The sequence below is a fragment of the Hypomesus transpacificus genome, unplaced genomic scaffold, assembly GCF_021917145.1.
Source record: "Hypomesus transpacificus isolate Combined female unplaced genomic scaffold, fHypTra1 scaffold_483, whole genome shotgun sequence".
In the NCBI taxonomy this organism is placed as follows: Eukaryota; Metazoa; Chordata; class Actinopteri; order Osmeriformes; family Osmeridae; genus Hypomesus; species Hypomesus transpacificus.
In genome coordinates this window covers 27,858-51,886 of record NW_025813999.1, presented here as the reverse complement: position 1 = coordinate 51,886, position 24,029 = coordinate 27,858, and the positions used below count along the sequence as shown (strand labels likewise).

The following is a 24,029-nucleotide window of genomic DNA, read 5'->3' as shown; positions in this document are numbered from 1 at the left end:
AGGATTAAGGCCTTCAGTACTCTGGTACTGTGTTGTGTAGTGTAGTGATGTGTTGTGTGAATGTGATGACTCACCATGCCCCCTGGTTGTCCGGCCTGACCTCTTTGACCCGGAGTGCCCTGGAAGGGCACAGAATTGACAAAGAGAAGACATTACATTTACATGTATTCATTTAGCAGACGCTCTTATCCAGAGCGACTTACAGTAAGTAAAGGGACATTACCCCCCAGGCAAGTAGGGTGAAGTGCCTTTGCCCAAGGACACAACATCATTTGGCACAGCCAGGAATCAAATTCGTAACCTTCTGATTACTAGCCCGATTCCATAACCACTCAGCCATCTGACTCCCCAGACATGAGAGGACACTGGAGATGTAACAGTTCTTGTTTCACAGAAGAGGACATATTCCCTCTGCTGCTCAGCGGTGAATATGTGGTGTTTGAAGTACAGCAAAGACACACAGCTGCGGTACAGTGCTGTAACAGGTGTTAGAGCTGAGAGAAAATAGCTTGTTTGTGTCTCAGAAGAGACTTAGGTATGCGCATTTGAAGAATGATTTTCTTTTGAAGCTTTCTCAAAAATTAAGATATTTTTGGCTTCACCATTAGACACACGTACACACACACATTCCGAAAATCATACACACAAAAACACAGATAATCCAACAAGCATTCACACACACACACACGTACCGCCTCTCCAGGTTGTCCTGGACTTCCTGGATGTCCTGGTACTCCAGAACAGGGGGGGGGGGAGGCACTGTTCGTGGTGGTCTGACACACACAGGGGAGAGAAGAAAGTAAATGTGTGTGTGTGTGCGTGTAGTGAGTGTCAGTGTAACGACGTGTGTAGGCTGTGTTACCGGAGCTTGGACGGCCTCCTCACTCTGCAGTCTCTGGAAACACTGAGCACAGAAAGGACATAGTCAGGAAGCCAGACTGGATCTCTCATAAGATACACAGTCACATCAGCCCGAAGGACTACGCCAAGGACCCTCACAGTGGAGTAACGGCTGAACCCACATGCACACTTCCAGAGCTGTTATCTCCAGTACCGTGCCCGTCCAGGCACTGCCAACGGGTCGCTCTCCCTCTGGAACGCGACGCTCCTCACACGGACCATGTACCCCACATCCATACAGATGCTTTACCTCCCCGTGCGTAGCATGATTCATCGACAGGCGCTAGAATCACGTACGATCTCCAGGATACAACATTTCATTTCCACACGTTGTATCTGTTGATGCGCAATGCGCAGATGAATCACCCCCCGTGTACACACACACAGACACACTCACTTTCCCAGTCCCATCTCTCACCCTCTCACAGCCATCCAGGGGGATGACAGCTGGCTTGCCCTGGTCGCCTTTCTCCCCCTTGGTGCCACCCACGCCTGGTACCCCTGGCAAGCCCTGGGTGCAGTCTGTACAAGGCTCCTGTGGCGCACACACACACACGTGCACACACAGCCGCACACAGTTCATTCAAGTTAATATAATCCCATGATGCAACGGGATAAAACTTTCCCACGGTGCATCTATGTTGCCGGGCGGCTCACCTTATCGTCTGGGGTGTCCTGAGGCAACAGGAGGTGCTGGGGAATGGGGGGCTACGGAAGGTTCCAGGCAGGGGGGCACATGGGAAGGTGGGGGGGAAGTTGACATCAATCAATACACAGTCCTCCACGATCGCCACAAATGGTTTGAATTCGATTTCAACCCTGACGTCGACGGTCGTGTTTCCTCTTAAGAACGAGGGCGTGCTATACCCCAGACAGCAGAGGTCTGGCGTGCTATAAAGACCCAGCTGCCTGTCTCTCCTTCCTCCACGCGGCAGCACTGAGCGCATGTCCACTTAGGCTGCAACAGACTGATCCAACAGAGCTGGATGGGTGAAAGCAACATGGCCGACTGCGGCCAATTGGGCTTAGTGGCTAGCTGCTTCCACCTATCAAGTCATGGAGATCCGCTGTGTCTGCGAGAAAGGAGAGACCTCTCGAGAATGAAAAACGACTGACTGTCAGGGTTGCATTCAAAGTCACCTTCACCAGCCCGAGACTTATGGACAGCTTCTGAAACTGACCAGCTACTAGAACAAAACAGGGTGTCTGCGAGTGATGTATCACTGTACCCTGTGGGCCTGTTCCATATCAAATCCATGAATCTCTCCCTTCGCCCTTCACTTCCTTATGTGTAGTCACTGATCTGACTGGATAGGTGACTGTGGTGTCATAAACATCACTTAGGCCTTCCTACCTGTACAGTCTAGTCAGATCAGTATCTCATTCAAGGCAGGAAGGACAGATTCCTGAAGTTTCCAGAGACAGGGTCATATTCAGGCATTTCGTGTGCTTCAATTGTTTCATGAAAATGTACACAACGTGATTCTCAAGATATGTTGCGGTTGTTGTAGTTGCCATACAGTCATGACAGACCATTTCTTGGCCTCGTGCTCTTGTTGAGTAGAGTAATTACCTGCCACACAATTTTTTATGTGGCTTTGGATAAATGTGTCCTCAAAGCCTGAATGTAAATGTAAGTGTGTCTTGAATGCAACTCTCAGGCACCATACATTTCTCCATGAGGGTCAGGCAACACTCATGACCTTCTCTGCAGGACTCTCTACGGAACATACAGTCACAAGATGCTGGTAGAGATCACAATACAAAGAAATATTTCAAACAAAACACCATCTGTGCATTGTTTGTCTGTTTGCAGAAGGCCAAGGTGCTGTTTGTGAAGTCTGTGAAGGCAGGATGATCATGTATCTGCCTCGCTGAGACACAGTGACATGCCCTGGAAGGCCTTGGGAAACTAAGAGCATGTCGGACTTTACCCACCACATCGCTCAGTGCTGATAACACACATATTTTCCAAAGTGCATTGAAGCTTTATTTTTTGTATTTTTTTTAAAGTAACACAGTGTATTACTGTACTACACAGCAACGCATTATAATCCCACATCCAGCTCTCTGGTTTCCATGACTATCATAGCCATGGTTTCACTCATTGCCAACTCCTGTTGGCTCAAATATTCCAGAATACGAGCATCGGATTGACCAAAACAGGCAAAGGTGCTTAGTCTTATTGGTTCTGTTCTAGTAAACTGACGCAAACCTGCTGTCAAGACATGGAAGAAATTGATTTATGCCCACTTTTACTGTCTATCTGAGCGCAGTAAAAATGCCAGATTTTCAGGGCTGGCTGAATGGAAAGTTCAGAGAGTTGCATGTGGTAATGTTTGAAAAATGAAACCCACACTCATACAGTACCCGCACACACACGCCATAGATAGTGGCGTTCAAGTTCTCAAACAGGGTGGTCTGAATAGTTCTTTCCCTTTATACTGACAGCAGCCCACATTAGCAGTTGGCCCCTCACACACACGCACACACACACACACACACACACACACTGTCAGCTGCGCCCAGCCTGTTCCCGGGTCATCTAAGACCCACTGACTGTTTAAACTGCTGTTAATAAAAAAGCTTTCTTTACACAGCATGACAAATGCAATTAGGTAGGTTAGAACAAGGCTTTCTGCATTACAGGCAAACTCATTGAGGCTAGCTGAAGAATTATATGTCAATATGGAATAGTCCCACCGGTTTGCTCTTTAGTTAATTTGTTCAAATAGATAAGTGCCCTTTCAGTTTTTTTTTTACTTGTTTAAAAATCCATCCTCTTTTTAGTTTTTTTTTCTATTTAGCTGAATGAAGTTAGAAGTTTGAATGAAAACCAGTTTGAAAAAGGTTTGAATCCTTGAGTCCATTGACATATAACATGCAGGTTTACAGAGCTGAGGAGGAGTTGGTGGGTCAGTCTGCCAAAGTCAGGATTGGAGCCATTTTAGTGTGTGTGTGAGTGTGTGTGTGTGAGTGCGTGAGTGTGTGTGTGTGAGTGTGTGTGTGTGAGTGTGTGAGTGTGTGAGTGTGAGTGTGTGAGTGTGTGTGTGTGAGTGTGTGTGTGTGAGTGTGTGAGTGTGTGTGTGTGTGAGCTGGGCCAGATCCCAGTGGTGTGGAAAATACTGTCTCAGGGAGAAGTGTTGTCCTCCCAGCAGCACATCTAAGACTTACTGTAGCTTAACCACTCAACCTAACCCCCTAGAGAGCTAAACACAGCAAGCAGCTCTGTGATTCACCCTCCAGTCGGGACTCACAACATTACACACAGGCTGCTGGGGACCATGCCAACAGGAAGTGTGTGTGTGTGTGTGTGTGTAGCTGGTCATCCCAAATGTGCTGTGCATTATTAGTTTTAACTCCCCCCAAAGTGTCTCTCCTACTAACAGCCTGAGTTCCCAGAGTGCTCCTCTCCTACCCCAGACCTCTCCTACCCACCAAGCTCCTCCCATTCCTGCATTGGCTAATCAGAAAGCTGCAGAACTGTCCTCAGATGCCACCCCCTTCTCGTCTCCTCACTGATGGCTGGAGGTTGCCCTGAACCACAGACCTAGGGTCAGTTTGCTCACTAGACTGAGCCTGCTGAAGACCTTCCAGACGAGCTTAACATCTGACCCCAAGTCAGTGGTTCAGAACAGCCTTCAACCTCGCTCCTCTGACTGGTTACTTACGATGGTCCCGGGCTGACCCGGTTGCCCTGGCACCCCGTCGTTGCCAGGGATACCCTGAAAGAAGGAACTGAGGTTGAATTGGTTTGTAGCCGATCGCAGGCTAGCCATATCCCATTTCCACCAATCGTTAGGGGCGTCACATAAATGGCCAATCACCTGCGTCTTTACCTGGTATGTGCTCAGTCCAGTTTGAGTACGGTCAAATTTTTCCAAACCGTCCATTCGTTGAGATGTGAACACATGACCGAGTTAAAGACCAATCACAGATCAGTGTGATAAGACCTCTTGGATTAGGAAAGTAGGGTGTTTTCATCACACAATCTGTCCGGTCTTTAAAGCTTACTCTTTGTTTCCTGATGAAACAAATCGAGTGACTAACATTTGGACTCTCCTTAATACCAACGCAGCACCATAATAATTAGTTTGAAGGATCTAACCTCTTCACCCTCGTCCCCAGAAGCCTCCCACTAGAGTTAGTAAGGCTGCTTAACATTTAATTTATTCATCAAGTTTAGTTATGAACTACACCTAAAGGATTAACGACCAATACACAGTAACAATAACTGTTATTGCACCATAGGATTCTCTATTCACACTGTGTTATCCAATCACTATCCATATGTGGGTGTTCAGTAAAGCACATGTTGCCTATGTGTCTTTAATGCAACTGTAGCCCTCAGCAACCCAAGCCAGTCCCAGCCCGGCCACCAGCTACCCCCCCTCCCCACCGCTCCCCAGTCTTACCTGGGGTCCTGCGTTGCCGTGGAAACCCTGGACCCCTGGGGGACCAGGGGGGCCTGGAGGTCCTGGGGGTCCCTGTTACACACACACACGTACACACACACACACGTACACACACACACATACACACACACAAAGATCAAAACATTTATTTTCCTTATTCATTCAAGTCTCTTGTGTGTTTCTTTGAGACAGACGGACGGCTCTGGCAGAGACCTGAGGGCCGGGCTGCCACAGGTTGCCTCCTGCTGTTCCGGGCGCCCCCTGCAAGGCAAGAAGAGTCAAACTCAGAGCACAGCATCACACCGATCAACCAGAGGCCTTCACTGCACAGAAGAGGCTGAGACCCTCCAGTGACAAAATAACACCACTGGTGAACTCAGAAGCTGAGAAGACCAGAGATGTGTTTGTCTGTGTGTGTGTGTGTGTTTGTGTGCGTGTATATGTGCGTGTGTTCCCTGCAGAGAGATAATAATCTTGTAGAAGAACTAAAAACAAGCTGTTGAAAGAAGTGTGTGTGTGTGTGTTTACATGAGAGTAAATCAGCCTGTATCTGAACCCCCTGTAGCCAGATAATCATTTTGAAGATGAACCCCAAAACAAGTTGAGAAGATCTCTCTCTGTGTGTGTGTGTGAGTGTGAGAATCTGACTGTTCCATACTCACCGGGCCGCCGGTTCCTGTGTATGTTTGGCTGATACAGTTACAGTCTCCTGGTTCTCCCTTGATAAACACCACATGTTCCAGTCAATGCCTCACACTGACCCCGCACTCACAAACAGCCCCATATTTAGATTTAGAACGACTTTCTTTGGAAAACAGAACATCATTGCACATCCACATAAACCAGGGGTGTCGAGCTCCGGTCCTCGAGGGCCGCTGTCCTGCATGTTTTAGATGTTTCCCTGATCCAGCTCACCTGATTCGAATGAATGGTCGTTATAACAACCCTTTTAATTGAATCAGGTGTGTTGGAGCAGGGAAACATCTAAAACATGCAGGACAGCGGCCCTCGAGGACCGGAGTTCGACACCCCCATTGGTAGATTTATTAGATTTTTGTTTTACCTTTATAAACTTTTTAATACAGCCACACCAAGAATTATGTTAGCCCCACAATGAAACAAGCAAGACAATTGTGTATTCTATTGTGTATGTATTCACATTGAAATTCAGGTCAATGGGACAATTTCAGTTTGGGACGGTTAATTTCGCACTTCGGGACAGCCCACGGATATGAGTGAAAAGGTTAGTTGTGAGCCCTGCCTGATTGGCCTACACACAACAGGGTACGTTAGGAACACAGAGCATCTGTAAGATCATATGATCCCTTTGTCTCTCATCTGGTCTCTCCTTCCATCCACCCTGTCAGCCCATACTGTCCTCGCTGCATCTCTCTGTCCTTCCTCCTTTCACCACAGCCTTGCCCTCTCTTCCTCCCAGACAAACTACTTACTACTTCTCTTCTTCCATCCCTCTCTTTGACAGGCTGGAGAGTCTCATGGAGGGGGTAGATAATAGTTCCCCAACCGCCCCTCTCCTCCCCTCCCACCTTCCCCACGTCTCTTAAGGCTGTTTAACTTCCTTTGTCTACTTGTCACCTCCTCTACCACTCTGTCTGTACCCCGAGGAGTGTGTGTGAATGCCGTTGATTACCATCTGTTACCACCCCCTCTTCAACTCCTCCACACGCTAGACTTACCTTGTCCCCCTTAGCTCCGTCAGCTCCCTGCAAGACACATACACACACACACACATACAATTAGTTTGGCCTTGTTGCAAAGCAATGCTCACAGGGCGAAGCGCGGCGTGTAGAGAGGGCGACAGGGGATGAGATAGGAGCAGACACTGTCTTTGTTATGGACTGAGGCCCACTTTAGAGGTTATAAATTACGCCTTAATCGAGGACAGTTCCTGAGGAAGGAAATTAAAATTGTCCCTTGATATTAAGGGAGTGGCAAGATACCACCTGTGTCTCAGACACACACATACATCTACACACACACACACATCTACACACCACACAAAATGAGGATACCCAAGAGATTTCACTTACAGGCACACCGTTGTTTCCTGGGAATCCTTTAGGACCTGGGAGACCATCCTTACCCTGGAAACAAACACATAAAGGATGAATGTTCTTATTTTTTAAAGACACACACACACACACTCTTAGATCTCTTACCGGCGGTCCTGTCACACCTGCACCCAGAGGTCCCTGTGGACCAGGAGGGCCCTCCTCTCCTTGGAGACCCTGTGGGAACACACACACACACGCGCGCGCGCGCGCGCACACACACACACACACACACACACACACACACCAGTTAATGGGAAATTCCCCACCAAAGGACACAGACTGTACTCATTAAGTACCACCAGTTTAATGAGCCACCAAACCACTAAACAAAAAGGAAGGACGTTGTTGCTGCAGTCACTAGGACGCTACAGATGGTGCTGTTACATATGGTGCTGTTACATATGGTGCTGTTACATATGGTGCTGTTACATATGGTGCTGTTACATATGGTGCTGTTATATTTAGTCATTTAGCAGACGCTCTTATCCAGAGCGACTTACAGTAAGTACAGGGACATTCCCCCCGAGGCAAGTAGGGTGAAGTGCCTTGCCCAAGGACACAACGTCATTTGGCAGGGCGGGGAATCGATCCGGCAACCTTCTGATTACTAGCCTGACTCCCTCACCGCTCAGCCATCTGACTCCCACGTATATATATGGTGCTGTTACAGATGGTGGTATTACATATGGTGCTGTTACATATGGTGCTGTTACAGATGGTGCTGTTACATATGGTGCTGTTACAGATGGTGCTGTTACAGATGGTGGTGTTACATGTGGTGCTGTTACATATGGTGCTGTTACAGATGGTGGATGGGGTTGCGTTTGACCTTGTCTCCAGCGGGTCCGGCAGGTCCAGGCAGTCCCCTCTCTCCTGACGACCACTGAGCAGAGAGAGCAGACTGAACATGAACCGTACTGTCCAAGATAACAACCACGTTAGGTTCTGGAGAGAGAATCTACAGGAGGGTTCTGGATAAAGACATCCGAACAAAAGGGTGGTTTTATGAGAGAGATATACTGACTGTGATTCCGGGCAGGCCTCTGGGTCCCTCCACGCCCTAGGCAAAGAGAGAGAGAGCGAGAGAGAGAGACAGATAGAGAAAGAGAGAGAGACAGAGAGAGACAGAGAGAGAAAGAGAGAGAGAGAGAGCAACAAAAGAGGTAATGAACTTGAAGAGACAGATGGAGTGAATTGTTGGAGATCCAATCAATCTGTCTACAGACAAGGGTAGGAAAACATTCTCAAAAGGGTCTGGATGTCGTTGCCTTCAAGGAATGTCTTCTCATAATTATTCCTTCAGCCCCAGATAGGGGTTGGAGAGGACCGGCATAATTAATGGAGAGCGTTGGCGATTTATAGCCAGTTGAACCCTTGAAACTGAATCCCTCATCCTCATCAAGCCAAGATGACTGTGCATAATTCCAGTCCTATTGCCCTGTTTAGAGTGGTACTCCAATTGTGCTCAAAGTGTTCTTCAATAAGAGTACTTTGTGATGAATCTAAAATGTCACTGCAAGCAGATGGACAGAGGTGTGAAAAACAAGAGGAATTTGTTTTTCTTTACCTGTGGGCCTTGAAGACCAATTCCTGCAGGTCCAGCTTCACCCTACAGGGGGCAGTGTGACATTAGAATTAGTCACACAAATCACTGTCTTAGATACGCAGAACCAGATCTTTAGAAGGTGATCCGTTTTTCAAAGATATGAAGGGAGTCATACCTGGCTCCCTTTAGGACCTGGGGACCCCTGGACCCCTGGGAGACCTGGCTTACCCTGATAGGTTGAGGAGAGAGAAGAATATTTAGCAGACATCTGGCTCCAAGCATGATAAGACAACAGAGAGGGTGCAGAGCCTAATGACCAATTTTGATCTTCTAGAAGGATCTACAACAATTACCAGAATGTACAGAATTAGATACTGGTCGCCATGGTGCAGCGACCGGAAGTTTACAGTAGATACTAGTGCTAACTCGCTAAGCCCATGTAAACGTCCTATCAGGGACAGACAGGGATGGTATTAGAGGGCAGGCTCACTGGTTTGCCGGCCTTGCCCTCCCCAGGGGACCCTGGATCGCCCCTCTCTCCCTTCTGACCCGGAACACTCGTGCCATCAGCCACGCCCCCAGAGACAGACGGACAGCTGTCACACGCGTCTCCCTGGGTAACACAGAACAAGACAACAACAGCTGGAGGAGGGTCCCTTAGCTGTGCTTTTCCAAATATGGCATTCGTCAAATCAATTTAGATGTTTTATAGCAGTCATTTAAACTGTTTAATGTGACCGTTTAAAAAAGAAAGAAAAAAGATTCCTGTACTAATTAACAATAATACATTCATTTAGCAGGTGCTTGAATCCAACGTGACATGCAACCCATGGGGGGAAGGTTGAAACTGCGCCCCTCTTGATCTGTTCCCAAATGCTCTAACCCCTGATCGTTCCTTCTTCATGAATTAAGAGACATAGGTCTGTTTCAGATGGTTTCAAACCTTCTCTCCTTTCAGTCCGATGGTTCCGTCTCGTCCAGTCTCTCCAGAGAGACCAGGGGTTCCTGGTTGACCATCCAATCCAGGGTCTCCCCTCTCACCCTGGTCTCCCTGGTAACATACAATAACACGTTGTCATTGTCAGACATGATCTGATATCTCCACAGTCATTTCTTACTGCTTTCCTTGCTACAGTTCTCATTTATTGACTGCAAGAACATGATGTGAAATTGATGACTACTCCTTCAATATCCAACCCCCCAAACACGCACAAATCAACGACAAACTCCAGTAAAGCCTTCCCCTTTTTCATCCCAACTCCATTGTTTATAAGTTTCCATTCACACTATCCAAAGATTTTCAAATTTAAGTTAAGTACACTGCATCTAATGGTATGTCAGAGTATTTAGAGGGTATTTAAGGTAACCTGACATCATAATGATGCCCAAGGAGAAGAGACAATTATAGTGGAAGCTTGGTTGGATAAGGTGGGTGGATTCTCCTAATGACATGAATTAAGGTAGTCTGAAGACTCAGGGGACATCCGCTCATCTGGTTTCTAATCTGATGTGCTCTGATTTCACTGCAGATATTCTGGGTCCCGGGAGACACCATATTATTTAAGGCGGTCTGTGTATCCCCAGGGCAATTGTCTAGTCAGAGAGGACTCATTCCCCCCCCCAGACGTCAGCTTATTCCATGAGTTATTTAAGGTGGAATGATTCTCCTCTGGACATTGGGTTATTTCAGGTAGCATGACTACTCCACACATTACGCACGTTTATGTGATCTGATTTCACCATGGTGACTGGCCATTAGGCTGGGTCTGTGTCCCTGCAGGCCAACTGTCACACACAGGGTGCTAGAATGAAAGTACATGACTGAAAAAATGTAGCTTGTTTTTCTGGTAAAATAGCTGACTAATCTTCAAAGACTGGGAAATCCCAGTTTGTGCCAAATTATCCCAACGAGTATCCTACTAATCAGGTTAGCCAAGTTCAAAGGACTGTGTTGCAGTTGATGTCAGATCAAATGCAGCTGTCCTCTGATGGGCCTATGATTGGCCAGGAAATATCCCATACCTTCAGGCTGTTGGAACTTTGAAATGTTATTTAGCGACCTTTTCAGAAGAAAACTTGTGAAAGTGACTTACTTTGTCCCCCTGTACACCTGAAAACCCCTGTGGACCCTTCATTGAAGGAGAGAGAGAATACAAATGTCAGTAAAACACACACACACACACACCTCTCCGCAAACCACCCATTCAGGTACAAACCACTGTTGTTCAACTACAGAGGTTCATACCAAATAATCAGGGGGGGTGGAAGAGGAATTTACCATGTTATGGCTACAAATAGAGCTAAGTGACATCATATCCTGTGGTAGGTGGCGTGTTGCAGTAATAAGAAGTAGTGAATACATCCCCTCATATACACATCTAGCTCATCTGACACATATCGACTTTCACAAACGTTCTCTGACTCTGATTATAATCCTAACAACCACAGTGACTAAATCACTATGTCAATACAATCTAACGTTTTTACTAATTTGCTTTGGTACAACACACAGCACTAATGAACTTGCTGCTGGTGTGTTTGTGGTTCTGAGGGGGCCTGACCTGTTTGCCATCTGCTCCCACCCCTGAGGGTCCGGGGGGGCCCGGGGGCCCTGGGAGGCCTGGTTCCCCAGCTGGCACCTTGATGACGGATGGGCCACTGCCCACCTCCAAGGTAGAAGGCTGGCACGGACCACATGACTCACCCTGGGGAGAGACACACTCAGCATGGTAGACAGACAGACAGACAGACAGACAGACAGACAGACAGACAGACAGACAGACAGACAGACAGACACACAGACAGACAGACAGACAGACAGGCAGACAGACAGGCAGACAGACACACAGACACGCAGACAGACAGACAGGCAGACACACAGGCAGACAGACAGGCAGACAGACAGGCAGACAGACAGGCAGACAGGCAGAAACACAGGCAGACAGACAGACAGACACACAGGCAGACATCTACCTTCTCTCCCTTGGCACCAGGAACACCTAAACCAGGTAATCCATCGTCTCCCTGTCAACAGAATAAAACATGAGAAAAGGCCCGGCAACAGGACAACATGAGCTGAGTGCTCCACAACATTCTCAGATGGAGTCCTGGTGTGTGTTTCTGATTGTGTGTTTTTCTGATGGTGTGTGTTTCTGATGGTGTGTGTTTCTGATGGTGTGTGTTCCTGATGGTGTGTGTTTCTGATGGTGTGTATTCCTGATGCTGCGTGTTTCTGATAGTGTGTGTTTCTGATGCTGTGTGTTTCTGATAGTGTGTGTTTCTGATGGTGTGTGTTTCGGATGCTGTGTGTTTCTGATGCTGTGTGTTTCTGATGGTGTGTTTTGGATGGTGTGTGTTTTGGATGGTGTGTGTTTCTGATGATGTGTATTTCTTATGGTGTGTGTTTCTGATGGTGTGTTTTGGATGGTGTGTGTTTCTGATGGTGTGTTTCTGATGCTGTATGTTTCTGATGCTGTGTGTTTCTGATGCTGTGTGTTTCTGATGGTGTGTTTCTGATGCTGTGTGTTTCTGATGAGAGCACTGCCCACCTTGATGCCCTTCTGCCCGTCCTTGCCGCCGGGGCCCCTCGGTCCATGCTTGCCCTGGACACACACAGGACACAGGTCACATGTCACCATGGGGCCTCCCTGATAGGCTCGTGCAAAGACGCTGCGGCCAATAGAAAATACTCACCGTTTTTCCATCAGCTCCTTTGCTTCCAGCGTTGCCCTGGATACAAGCACAGCACAATGATAAGAGAATCACAGAAATAGTTACATATATAACATTAGTGATATCCCACTATCCCTGTACTATAAATCCAGTCATTAAACCAATATCTTTTTGAGGGGCATTTCTGGTTTTATAATTGAGAGAGAGAGAGAGAGAGAGAGAGAGAGAGAGAGAGAGAGAGAGAGAGAGAGAGAGAGAGAGAGGGGAGAGGGGATGACATTCGGTAAAGGACCTGGGCTGGATTCGAACCTCACTCTACATGGTGTGTGTGGTAATCCAGCGGAATGCCCCTTTAAATTAAATTAAACACACCCTTAGGAAGGTATCCACTTATTCCTGTAAATGTAATCTATTCATGACTGTAATTGCAACCATCGGAATATCCCATTGTTTCTGTAACCATAGGAATATGTAACTATTGCTTTAACCCCAGGAAAAATTAACTAGCTATAACAATGTTAGCTGAACAATGAAGACAGTAGCATGCCCCCCCTCCCCAATCCAGACACATCAGCTCTCTTCTCCCATCACATCAAGAGGGATCAACTGCTGGCTCCCACACTCAGGCCTGGAGGATCCCCACTCAGCAGCGTACTGATCTGCCTGCTTCATTTCCCTCTCGACTGGAGAACCCAGTGTGCTACTGAGAACCCGGAGGCCACTGTTCAACACCCTAGTGAGTGTGTGTGTGTGTGTTCCTGCGGCGCTGACGTTCCCTGCTGGGCTTTGTCTCACCTTCTCTCCTCGGAGGCCCCCCAGTCCGCTAGGCCCAGGCTCTCCCTGAAGGACCACAGACGAGAGGGCTGTCATTTAGAGGACACACACACACACGCCAAGCATACACACATGGATGTCAAACTGACGTCGGCACATGTGGATGGATGCCCATGTGCACACACACACACATCCCATGCACGCTCACACACACGCAACTAACCTGTTCTCCTTTGGGTCCCACTTCTGATTGGCCTTTCTCTCCCTTCTGTAGCTGAGAATGGGCTATGGGAACTGAGTTTCCATTGGTCGGCAATTCTCCCAGAGTGGGGCACACAGCGCACGGCTCGCCCTACGCCACACACACACACACACATACACACACACAGCAAAACAACATTTTTGAGCGACAAGTACAATGGAGAGGTTGCATTAAACATGAAAACAGGAAGTGACCTCGGTGGATGAAACCCAGACTGACCTTCTCCCCTTTGGTTCCGTCTGACCCCGCCTCTCCCTGTCAACACACAAGATTCCTCAGCACCTCGTTAGCGCCAGCACACGCCCAGACGCACGCTCGCTCTGAGACGGAGACTCTTATTTGGTTTAGCGGAAGCACATCAGTTGGATTGGGGGATAGATGCTGGCCATCAGACAGAGCATGCTTCAGTTGACCTGTTAGGACATGACCTGGGGCTTGGCTTAGGAGAGGACTTTGAAACTATTGACGATGTGCGTGTGTGGGCGCGGGTGTGTGAGAGAGAGAGGGAGAGAGAGAGAGAGAGAGAGAGAGAGAGAGAGAGAGAGAGAGAGAGAGAGAGAGAGAGAGAGAGAGAGAGAGAGAGAGAGAGAGAGAGAGAGAGAGAGAGAGAGAGAAAGAGAGAGTGTGTGTGCATAAAAAAAGCTCATTTGTCTTTGCATGTTATATACCACACCAGTGTGTGTGTGAGAGCTTTTGAAGAAATGTAGAGTTGCAGATCAGATGGAGCTTCATACCTTCTGTCCTGCCTTTCCATCTGATCCCATCAGTCCCTGATGAAGAGAGGAGAGGAGAGGAGAGGAGAGGAGAGGAGAGGGGAGGGGAGGGGAGGGGAGGGGAGGAGAGGAGAGGAGAGGAGAGGAGAGGAGAGGAGAGGAGAGAGGAGAGGGAGAGGAGAGGAGAGGAGAGGGGAGGGGAGGGGAGGAGAGGAGAGGGAAGGAGAGGGGAGGAGAGGGGAGGAGAGGATAGGGGAGGGGAGGAGAGTGAAGGAGAAGAGAGGAGAGGAGAGGGAAGGAGAAGAGAGGAGAGGGAAAGAGAGGGGAGGGGATACAGATTGGATGATCAGATGGGGAGAAGAGAAGGGAAAAAAAGACTGTTAATCCACCCAGCATGAAACTCTCTATCTCTCTGTCCATCTCTAGAACACAGGACACTGATTGTATTGGAAATCATTGTGAGATGCACAACACCCTGAAGTCATTTCTTCCATCATAGAGATGAGTCCTTATTCCATCTTCAAGGCGGTATCAGTAACAGGGAACAGAGCAAGTAGAGCAGAATGCACTTACGTATAGCACTAGGCTGTTGGTTCAGATACCTTTTAATAGAGGTAGAGAAAGAGAAATGGAGAGAGACGAAAAGAGAAACAAATAATGGAGGAGGAGGTTGGAGAAAAGACTGGAGGTTGGAGAGACGTAAATCAGACTGAATAAAACAACCTCCACTAAAGCACCAAAAGCTGGGTATCTTCCTGGAGCTACGAGTGTGATGACTACATAAACAATACTAAAACACAAACTGTCTTTCAGCGGAGATACAACCCCGAGCTACTGTCCATGCTGCATTTTTAAGCAAAAATCTAAAAACAACTTTATGAATCGTTATTTATTTACAGCATCTACTGCTGACAGAGAGGGCGAAGGGATCAGGGGGAACAAAATCAAACAGCAACAGTCAGTGAAGTGAACCCTCAAGTGAAGGTAAAGAGGGGTCGTGCAGCAGAGCGGTGTAGAAGGTATAGAGGGGTCAGGGGTCAGGGGTTGTGCAGCAGAGCGGTGTAGAAGGTATAGAGGGGTCAGGGGTCGTGCAGCAGAGCGGTGTAGAAGGTATAGAGGGGTCAAGGGTCAGGGGTCTTGCAGCAGAGCGGTGTAGAAGGTATAGAGGGGTCAGGGGTCGTGCAGCAGAGCGGTATAGAGGGGTCAGGGGTCGTGTAGCAGAGCGGTGTAGAAGGTAAAGAGGGGTCAGCTGAGTGGTGTACTGACTGGTGATCCTCGTTCTCCAACTCCTGGAGTTCCGGCCTCCCCTTTGGGACCAGGCGTCCCCTGGACAGCCACCATGGAGCCGTCTGCAGGCACCACCGGACACACCTCACACGGCTCTCCCTAGGACACACACACACACACATTTACATACAGTGCTGTGCAAAGGTTTTAGGCACAAATACACAGCTTTATTGCTTGATCAAATAGTGACATTCCTATTTGTACCTAAATACTAAACCTGATCTAGTGGGATCCCGACAGGAAGACAGGGTTTACTCACCTTCGCTCCCTTGGAGCCTCCAGGACCTCTGGGCCCCTAGGAACACAACACACACACACACACAGACACACACAGACACACAGACACACACACAGACACACACAGACACACACACACCAGGGAGCGTTTCATACACCAGCAGCATCATCTGACCGTACAACAACAACCTGATGTTCCTAATCAGAAGTGTCACCGCTCAACTCACAGGGTCTCCTGGATCTCCACCCTTCCCTGCCGGCCCAGAATCCCCCTGAGAAACAAAGACCGTCAGATGAGGGTAGGTAACTAAAGCTACCACAGAGGACTATTATATAACTGAACCTGCCATAGGATGTACCACAGAACAAAAAACAAACATGGGAAAAGCTACCATAGATCCAAAACTATCAAATAAAATCAACTGTTTATAAAACTACTGTAAATTAAATACATTTTACAAAACCACAGTTGAACCAAAAATAGCCAGCAATAGCATGACATGAAACATGAGCTGTATTGTATGTTGCAGTCTGTGAAAGGTCAGCTCAGATCTGTTGACAGGTGCTCTGGTTCACATGCATGACACAGTAGTGTGTGAGTGGGACGTGATGAGTCCTTCCTACCTTGTCTCCTTTAGACCCAATCCCTGGTAAGCCCTGAAGAGAAACAGCAACCACTTTATTCAATAATTGTTATCTCTCTATCATACACGCACGCACACACACAAGCGTTTTTACACATGGCCACACCCAGCAGTCTAGAGGACAGAATACCACAGGACTTCGCTATATCCGCCATGCAGAGAAAGTTGTTGAATTAAATACATATTTCAATTCAATATCCATTCTATGGAATATTCACAGGAACATTCCGGAATACCTAGCAGTACTTACAGGAAGGCCTGGTTTTCCGATCCCTGGCAGTCCTGGAAATCCTGGTTTCCCCGGCTCTCCGGCCAAGCCCTCTGGACCCACCAACCCTGAGGAGCCCTGGGAACACACAGGGGTCAGAGGTCATACAGGACACACACCATGTGTATTTTACCACAGCCTCATGCAACCTTATACATCATACCAACAACCACAACAACGATAACAATAACAAAAAAATCAAGAGCTCTGGTATTGGTATCGACCGATATCCAAATTCAGGTATCGGAATTGGATCGGAACTGAAAAAAAGTGTATTGGTGCATCTGTAGTTTAAAGCGTATTTTTGTTAACAGTTTTAGTCATTTTGCAGACTTTCTTATCCAGAGTGACTTACAGTAAGTACAGGGCAATTCCCCCCGAGGCAAGCAGGGTGAAGTGCCTTGCCCAAGGACACAAAGTCATTTTTCACGGCCGGGAGTCGAACCGGCAACCTTCATATTAATAGCCCGATTCCCTAACCGCTCAGCCATCTGACTCCCTTCATACAGTATATAGATGCTCACCTTCTGCCCCTTTGGACCAACCACACAGATGGACCCTGCCCGACCCTAGACAGAGAAAACAGAGCAGACATCATCAGAGTGCCAAACATAACAGGAGATTATGTATTTAAATACTGACTTTACATCCAAATCAGTTCAACAGGCAGTTTGATATAACATTTCAAACCATTACCTCAGGGCTTAGAGGAAAAATGTTAGCTGAATCTTTAATTTAATGTTTAAAATCACTTTTCTTCCAATCTCTTTGCATGATACATGTTGCCTAAGCTGGGGGGGAGATCCTCACAACACAGAGACTGTCGGTAATTCTCATTTATGTCCTACTTATGAAACCTTCCATGCGCGTGCAGCGCTCTACGGTGAATGGGGGAGATTAAAAGGTTTAAGTCAGGCTGAATCAGCCGCTTGTCTGAAAGAAGGAGCCAGTCAATGAGGCAGCATTGATTCTGTGGTCTTTGTTGCTCCAGTGTAATCTAACAGGCATTAGGCTGACTTAACACCCAGAGAGAGGCCAACAGGAAGAGAAGAGATATCAATGAGTCTGGGATTAAAAAGTAATGCTCTATAATTCTGCTAAACGCCCTCTCTCCGCCCAATGAAAAGGTGTGCACGACATGTGTGTGCGCGTTTTGTGATGTTAAAAGGTTTTTGTTGTTTGTTGAGTTCGGACATCTGACATAAAATGAGAAAATGAGAGAAAGAGAGTGGGAAGGCAAAAGGAAGGAAGAGAGAGACAATAGTGTGACAGCTAAAAACAGATGGAGAGACCGAAAAAGAAAGAGAGAACCAGAGGGAAGGAGGAAGACAGAGAGAGACAGACCCTTACCCAGTCATGGACATCAATAGAGGGAGAGAGAGGGAGATGGGTAGAAAGAGAGACTGAGGGATACCCACATCCTTTCCTGGCGTTCCAGACAGACCCTGGAGACCGACGTCTCCCTTCTGTCCTTTCTCCCCCTGAGAGAGAGAGATAAAGACAGAGAGAGAGAGAGAGATAAAGACAGAGAGAGAGAGAGAGAGAGAGAGAGATGGAGAGAGAAAAAAAAACGATTAGGGAAATTATTCACAAGATGAGACAAGTCGATATCAAAACTGAAACTCTTCCTGTCAACTTGTAAGCCTGCACGCATGCACATTAAAGAAAGGGCTTTTCAGGCAAGCTTCACCTTGTGACCCACCGCCTCTCCCCAGTTGGCTGGTAGTACCTGCAGAGAAAGAAGGAGAGGGTAGTACTCCAGATAGCAAACAATCACCCCAAATGAGCCCCCCTGGTCATCAGCACAAACAGACTGATTTCCTTGCTCGGTGTTGGGGGAGATCTGGGAGCATTTCAAACTCACCGACTCGCCTCTCTCCCCTTTCTGGCCCTTCGGTCCTTCTGAGCACTGAGGAGAAGCCGAAACACACACACACACACATCCACACGGAACGAGTTACATTCTACCTTTGAGGAATAATAAGAGGCAAGCTAATTTCAGATTCAGGCTGTCATTGGTTAATTAGCATTCTAGAAATTCCTGAGAGTTCATGTCCAAAGGTCGAATGGGGTTGTGTGGAGCGCCTGTGGAACTGGTGTTCAAACTCCCAAATGAGGGTTACAGAGGAAGTTCATCCCCATAAAAAACGTTTTCTTTTTCTCTTTTGGTCTAGATATGGAGCGGGGGATGGGTGGAGATGTGTTACTTTACAAAGCGTGTCACACTGAAGTGAATGTAGTGCTGTGGACTTTATGGGACAGGATACTTACTGGACCCGAGGCCCCTGACCCTAAGCAGTCAGCACCCTGGAAGAGAAAGGGGGGGGGGGGGGGGCGGCATGAGCATTTGGCAAACAAGCCTCTTCATTAGCAGTACTGGTGCCAGCTTGGAGGCCCGAAATCAGTCCGCTGGCATACTCTTTTCCAACCCTCTTGACAAGAGTCACAGCCTCCAGTTCCACACTTAACCAGGCTGCCAGAGAGCCAGTGTGTGTTTGTGTCAGTGTGTGTGTGTTTCTCTGTGTGTGTAAATGGATGAGAAGGGATTAAAGTCCAAGTCTAAGCATGTCTAGACCAATGCATGTGCACGTCCTTCCACATTCCAAAAGTATTAGTCAATGTTGCACTTGTGTGTGTGGAGCGTGTGTGGCACTTGTGTGTGTGTGTTTGTGTGTTTGTGTTTGTGTGTGTGTGTGTATGTGTACTTTCTCCTCACCTGGTCACCTTTCTCTCCCTTTAGTCCAGTCTGTCCAGGCTGATATCCAAGAGTCGCAAGCTGTAACAAACAATTTACAGCTTTACAAAGGCAAACTGTATGCATAAAGCCATCTACAAACATGTAAGCATATCGTGAACAATTCTAGTAAAAAGAGGCTACATAAATCGTCCTGTGACTAAAAAGATCTCTTCATCATTGAAGCCTTTGCAGGTTTATAATTTCAGGGTTCAGAACCCTAAAAGATTTTTAGACCTGAAAAGGATTTTCCATTAACCAATTTTTCTTGACGATTCTTCTTTTGTTACCAGTGCTTCAATACACAGTAGCAAGTGTGGTATTACTGGAGTCAGCAATTACTCCAACTCCTTTTCATTGGTCTGAATGACTGAATGAGAAAGAAGAGAACCTGGAACACTCACATTTTGGTCTTCCTTGAGAAGAACACAACCAGCACACTATAGAGACAAACACAGGATTGCATTAGGTATCATCCATTGTCTCGGACACACCTACACCACTACACAACTCTCTGTTTTACTCTATTCAAATTGGTACGGTTTCTTACATGACCAGTGGGTGGTGCTGTTACATCAGCTAAAACGCTGCTCTGGACAGATAGAAGTTAAGGAGAGGGTGGTTGGCTCTCTTGTCTCTCTCTTGCCCTCTCCCATACACACACACACACACACACACATCTCCCGTTGGGTACGGAGATCAATAGAAACATCTGAATCCTCACGGCACCGGAGCGAACAGACCAGCTGCCATGCTTTGCAGGAGGGCACACACACACACACACTCTCTCACACACACACACAGCAACGAATAACCATTATAAATAGCTGAAGCGCTTTTAACGGAAGTGCATAATTAAAACTGAATCTACCACCCGTTGTGTCAGCAAGCTCGCTCTCTCACAGACAGGCTCTTTACATATCGGCAGGACCTGGAACAAACCCACTAAAAAGGCAGCGAGGAAAAGGAGAGGGTTTTTTCCTTCTTCATTTTTTTTTTTTTGTAGCGTGTTTGGCAGTCTTTCAACGGCTAGAACCGACAGCAAGTTGTGAGAGAATTGTCTAGTCACTGTTAACTGTCTATCTCGGCCTGGCGATGGGCATTCAACCAAATCTAGCGTAGCGTAGGCCATGGCATGGCGGAGGAAGCCGATTGGATCATGTATGAAGACAATGTCAGGAACGTCTTCTTTGTGTGTTGAGCTGTACAGCTCCGGTTGGACCTTGTTCTCCCGTTCTGCTCCTCTGGCTGTGACACAAATAAAGTGCCACGCCCCAATGTAGCACATACCCACCGTCCTCCATATTTGTTTGTACAGTACTGTTTATCACTCAGGTACAGCTGCAGCTAGCTTATCAAGTAAACCACAGCCTCCACAGCCCACCCAGTCCCTATGCTGAAGCAGAGACGTCCCTACAGAAGTCCCCCCTGCTCACACCTGGTTTACAACCGCAAAAAACACACACGTCATGCCCACGCAATCATACTCCAAACAGCCTTCTAACAGAGAGGTATCAAGCATCTCGTTATTTCCTGAAGCTGCATACAAAGCCCCCTGAGGCAGGTGGAGTGCTTCAACACAGGTAGTAACCTACATCGCGCGAGTCACGGGAGGTCCATTAGTGCGCCCCGTTCAGGCGCGCTGGAGCGAATTGTCTGTTTTGTATGCTATTTGTGAACAGAATCCCTCCATTGGAGGAGAATGACAATATTCACAGGCAGCAGTAAATCCCAGCGGAGTCTGTATGCACAATAGTGAGTCAATTAGTTGACAATAAGTGTGTGTGTGCATGTGTGTATGACATCTGAGTTACTTTATCTTATGTGAGCCCTTCCCTCCCTGCTGTTGAAGAGTAGCTGTTCGGGTATGTGGGTCATCACCCCCCCCCCCCCCCTCTCAACTGTACAACAAACACTGGCCCCGGATTGGCCCAGGCTGCCCATGTTTTTCCTGATTGGCTTCCAACAGGCACATGTGGCCAACGTCTCCGCTTAGCGATACTAAAGGATCAAGGGTGTGTGGGTGCGAGACAGAGACAGAGGAGGATTCCTTACTTTCTCCGCCAGTCCCTTGGATCCCAAGATCTCCTGTAAAGGGGAAGGCAGGGAGAGAGAGGGAGCAGGGAGAGAGAGGGGGGCAGGGAGAGAGAGGGGGGCAGGGAGAGAGAGGGGGGCAGGGAGAGAGAGAGGGGGGCAGGGAGAGAGAGGTGGGCAGGGAGAGAGAGAGGGGTGCAGGGAGAGAGAGAGGGGTGCAGGGAGAGAGAGAGGAGGGAAAAGGGAAAAAACATGTCAGTTCTGCTTTTCATTTACATCCGTGATGAGGTAAGATGTACACGTCTACACGGCCTCTTTTGCATCGGTTCAAACCAGGGAGTGTGTGAGTTGGCAAACCACATACAGGACCATGAGCCTCAGCGGTGAACTCTGCAGATGAGGCAAGCTCCCCTCCCCTTCACATAACCCCTGCATGAAGACGGAAGACTCTGGAGACCAGCCATTCCCAACCTTTTACAGTTTGCGGCCCACTTGCAAAGCTGAAATATTTTTGCCGTCCCCCGACAACACATACGTTCACTTCATTTGCTTTATCACACGTTTGACAAGATCACGGGAGCCAAACAGTTCGCTTTCACGGCAAAACATTTTTGACCGATCAAAGACAGTGTCCATCAGTGCCACAGTAAGTACACATTGCAAAGTATGTAACCTGCGTAACTACAACCACTCCTATAGTTTCATATAACATCATGTTAAATAACAAACTGCTATATTGGCTATACACACAACATTTATTTCTGTGAAAAAATAGAGCAGGTCTAGAACTTCCGGTAAAGTTATAAACATGACTATAATTAAACCAGAACAGGCTGTTAACTAGCTACAATCAATATCTAAAAGCAACTTAGCTATTGTGCAGCTTCTCGCTTTTTTCCATCGACCGATAACAGGTCGTCCTGTAAAAATGTGTAAGATTCTTTATAATAATTTACCAACAGTATATATAGATATATTTGATATTCATTTTTCATATTTGAGTTTTTATTGGTTTGGCGGCCCACCTGCAGTACCCTAATGGATCACTAGTGGGCCGTGGCCTACGGGTTGGGAATTGCTTCTGTCGAGTCCTAGGAGAGAGTTCCATCACAACCTTGTTGCCATTTCATGTCGTTGCCTCAGTGTCTTCCGCAACAAAGGCAGGATGGAGAGAGGTTTCGCATTTCCAATCTGGTCATGAACATGTACTCTATTTATTCACGGGAAACCAAAATGAAAGGAGGAGGAGAAATGGGTAAAACAGAGACGTGCGTCTAATGAACCCTGGGGCAGATGACAGACAGGTTGACTGGGTGAGTGTGGGTGACGAAAGGAGGGAGAGAGAGAGAGAAAGAATGAGATAAAGATAGTTTGAGGGAAGATACAGTGTTAAGTGTATGGAGGCTCTGAGGCTGGTTAGTTCAAAAATCTGTAAATCTTGCCAAGATACAGTAGGGAGGGGGGAGGGGTAGGGGGGGAGGAGGGGCTGTGCAACATTCTCAGGGACTGGATGACCTTTCAGTAGCCTGCTGTGTTGGAAAAGAGAAAGAAAGTTGGAGGGAGAAAAAATAGCAGAATAGAGGAAGAGAGAGAAATTAGAGACCCATACAATTCCACACACAAATACACACCAGAATGACACACTTGCTCACACATCCACACACTCGCACACACATCCACACACTTGCTCGCACATCCACACGTGAACACATGCTGAGGTCATTGGGATGTCATGTAAGTCACCAAGGATCAACTTAATGAAAGCAATACAGTGTCTTTGCAACATCTGGCCTGCATACTGGGGTCATGGACCTAGTGGCTATACACTGCATGCCCAAGTCCCCATAAAACAACCTGTCCAACTATGTTGTATGTGTGTGTGTGTGTGTGTGTGTGTGTGTGTGTGTGTGTGTGTGTGTGTGTGTGTGTGTGTGCTGGGGAGAGAGAGGGGGAGGGAGAGGAGGGCGGGTTGTAAATAGAATTGCTTTCGTGGCAATCAAACATCTGTGCCTTGGTATAAATTGAGAGATGTGGTGCGTCTGTCATAATCCTATGTGATCACCACTCCGTATGTTGCCCGTATAAGGCTATTCCCCACACAGGCATGAGAGCTGTACCCTTGTCTTCACACACCGCAACACACACACCTGGAGTTGATCACCGAGACAGACAGGCTGCGAGAAAAACGCCATGGCAACTGTGGCCAAGGAGATGACACATGGACAGAGAGCATGTGTGCTAACACACACATTCTCCTCACTTCCTGTTATGGTTAGCGCGTCTGGCCGGCAAGTCTCGAGGATTGATTGCTCTAGCCTGTTGTGTTACCAGAGCTCCTTAACTTCCCATCTCTCTGAGAGACAAATTCCAGACCTAATGAATGGATAATTGGAAATAGATTAAAGGGAGATCATGGAAATAAATGATGAAAGGAGAGAGCATGTGCTGCTGCCCTGGAATGAAAGAGC

The 24,029-nt window shown here is 47.5% G+C and overlaps 1 protein-coding gene across 1 annotated transcript in view; it reads right to left on the bottom strand.

Moving 5' to 3' along the window:
* Positions 1-11: 11 nt before the first annotated feature.
* Positions 12-24,029, bottom strand: part of col16a1 (collagen, type XVI, alpha 1) — a gene marked incomplete at its 3' end in the record, with an annotated part of 42,739 nt that continues 18,721 nt past the window's right edge. The window contains exons 9-48 of the mRNA XM_047017161.1: positions 21,583-21,615; positions 19,932-19,967; positions 19,510-19,569; positions 19,065-19,100; positions 18,658-18,702; positions 18,484-18,522; positions 18,212-18,274; positions 17,318-17,362; positions 16,776-16,871; positions 16,506-16,538; positions 16,109-16,153; positions 15,904-15,939; positions 15,624-15,743; positions 14,379-14,414; positions 13,864-13,899; positions 13,606-13,734; positions 13,404-13,448; positions 12,630-12,665; positions 12,485-12,538; positions 11,910-11,960; positions 11,498-11,641; positions 11,030-11,065; positions 9,880-9,987; positions 9,427-9,549; positions 9,112-9,165; positions 8,958-8,999; positions 8,415-8,450; positions 8,220-8,273; positions 7,496-7,564; positions 7,367-7,420; positions 7,013-7,039; positions 5,978-6,034; positions 5,529-5,576; positions 5,316-5,387; positions 4,572-4,625; positions 1,558-1,608; positions 1,319-1,435; positions 863-904; positions 693-773; positions 12-119 (exon numbers count right to left, since the gene is read on the bottom strand). Coding sequence (XP_046873117.1) covers positions 12-119; positions 693-773; positions 863-904; positions 1,319-1,435; positions 1,558-1,608; positions 4,572-4,625; positions 5,316-5,387; positions 5,529-5,576; positions 5,978-6,034; positions 7,013-7,039; positions 7,367-7,420; positions 7,496-7,564; positions 8,220-8,273; positions 8,415-8,450; positions 8,958-8,999; positions 9,112-9,165; positions 9,427-9,549; positions 9,880-9,987; positions 11,030-11,065; positions 11,498-11,641; positions 11,910-11,960; positions 12,485-12,538; positions 12,630-12,665; positions 13,404-13,448; positions 13,606-13,734; positions 13,864-13,899; positions 14,379-14,414; positions 15,624-15,743; positions 15,904-15,939; positions 16,109-16,153; positions 16,506-16,538; positions 16,776-16,871; positions 17,318-17,362; positions 18,212-18,274; positions 18,484-18,522; positions 18,658-18,702; positions 19,065-19,100; positions 19,510-19,569; positions 19,932-19,967; positions 21,583-21,615 — 2,451 coding nt within the window. The remainder of the gene's footprint in view (positions 120-692; positions 774-862; positions 905-1,318; positions 1,436-1,557; positions 1,609-4,571; positions 4,626-5,315; positions 5,388-5,528; positions 5,577-5,977; positions 6,035-7,012; positions 7,040-7,366; positions 7,421-7,495; positions 7,565-8,219; positions 8,274-8,414; positions 8,451-8,957; positions 9,000-9,111; positions 9,166-9,426; positions 9,550-9,879; positions 9,988-11,029; positions 11,066-11,497; positions 11,642-11,909; positions 11,961-12,484; positions 12,539-12,629; positions 12,666-13,403; positions 13,449-13,605; positions 13,735-13,863; positions 13,900-14,378; positions 14,415-15,623; positions 15,744-15,903; positions 15,940-16,108; positions 16,154-16,505; positions 16,539-16,775; positions 16,872-17,317; positions 17,363-18,211; positions 18,275-18,483; positions 18,523-18,657; positions 18,703-19,064; positions 19,101-19,509; positions 19,570-19,931; positions 19,968-21,582; positions 21,616-24,029) is intronic.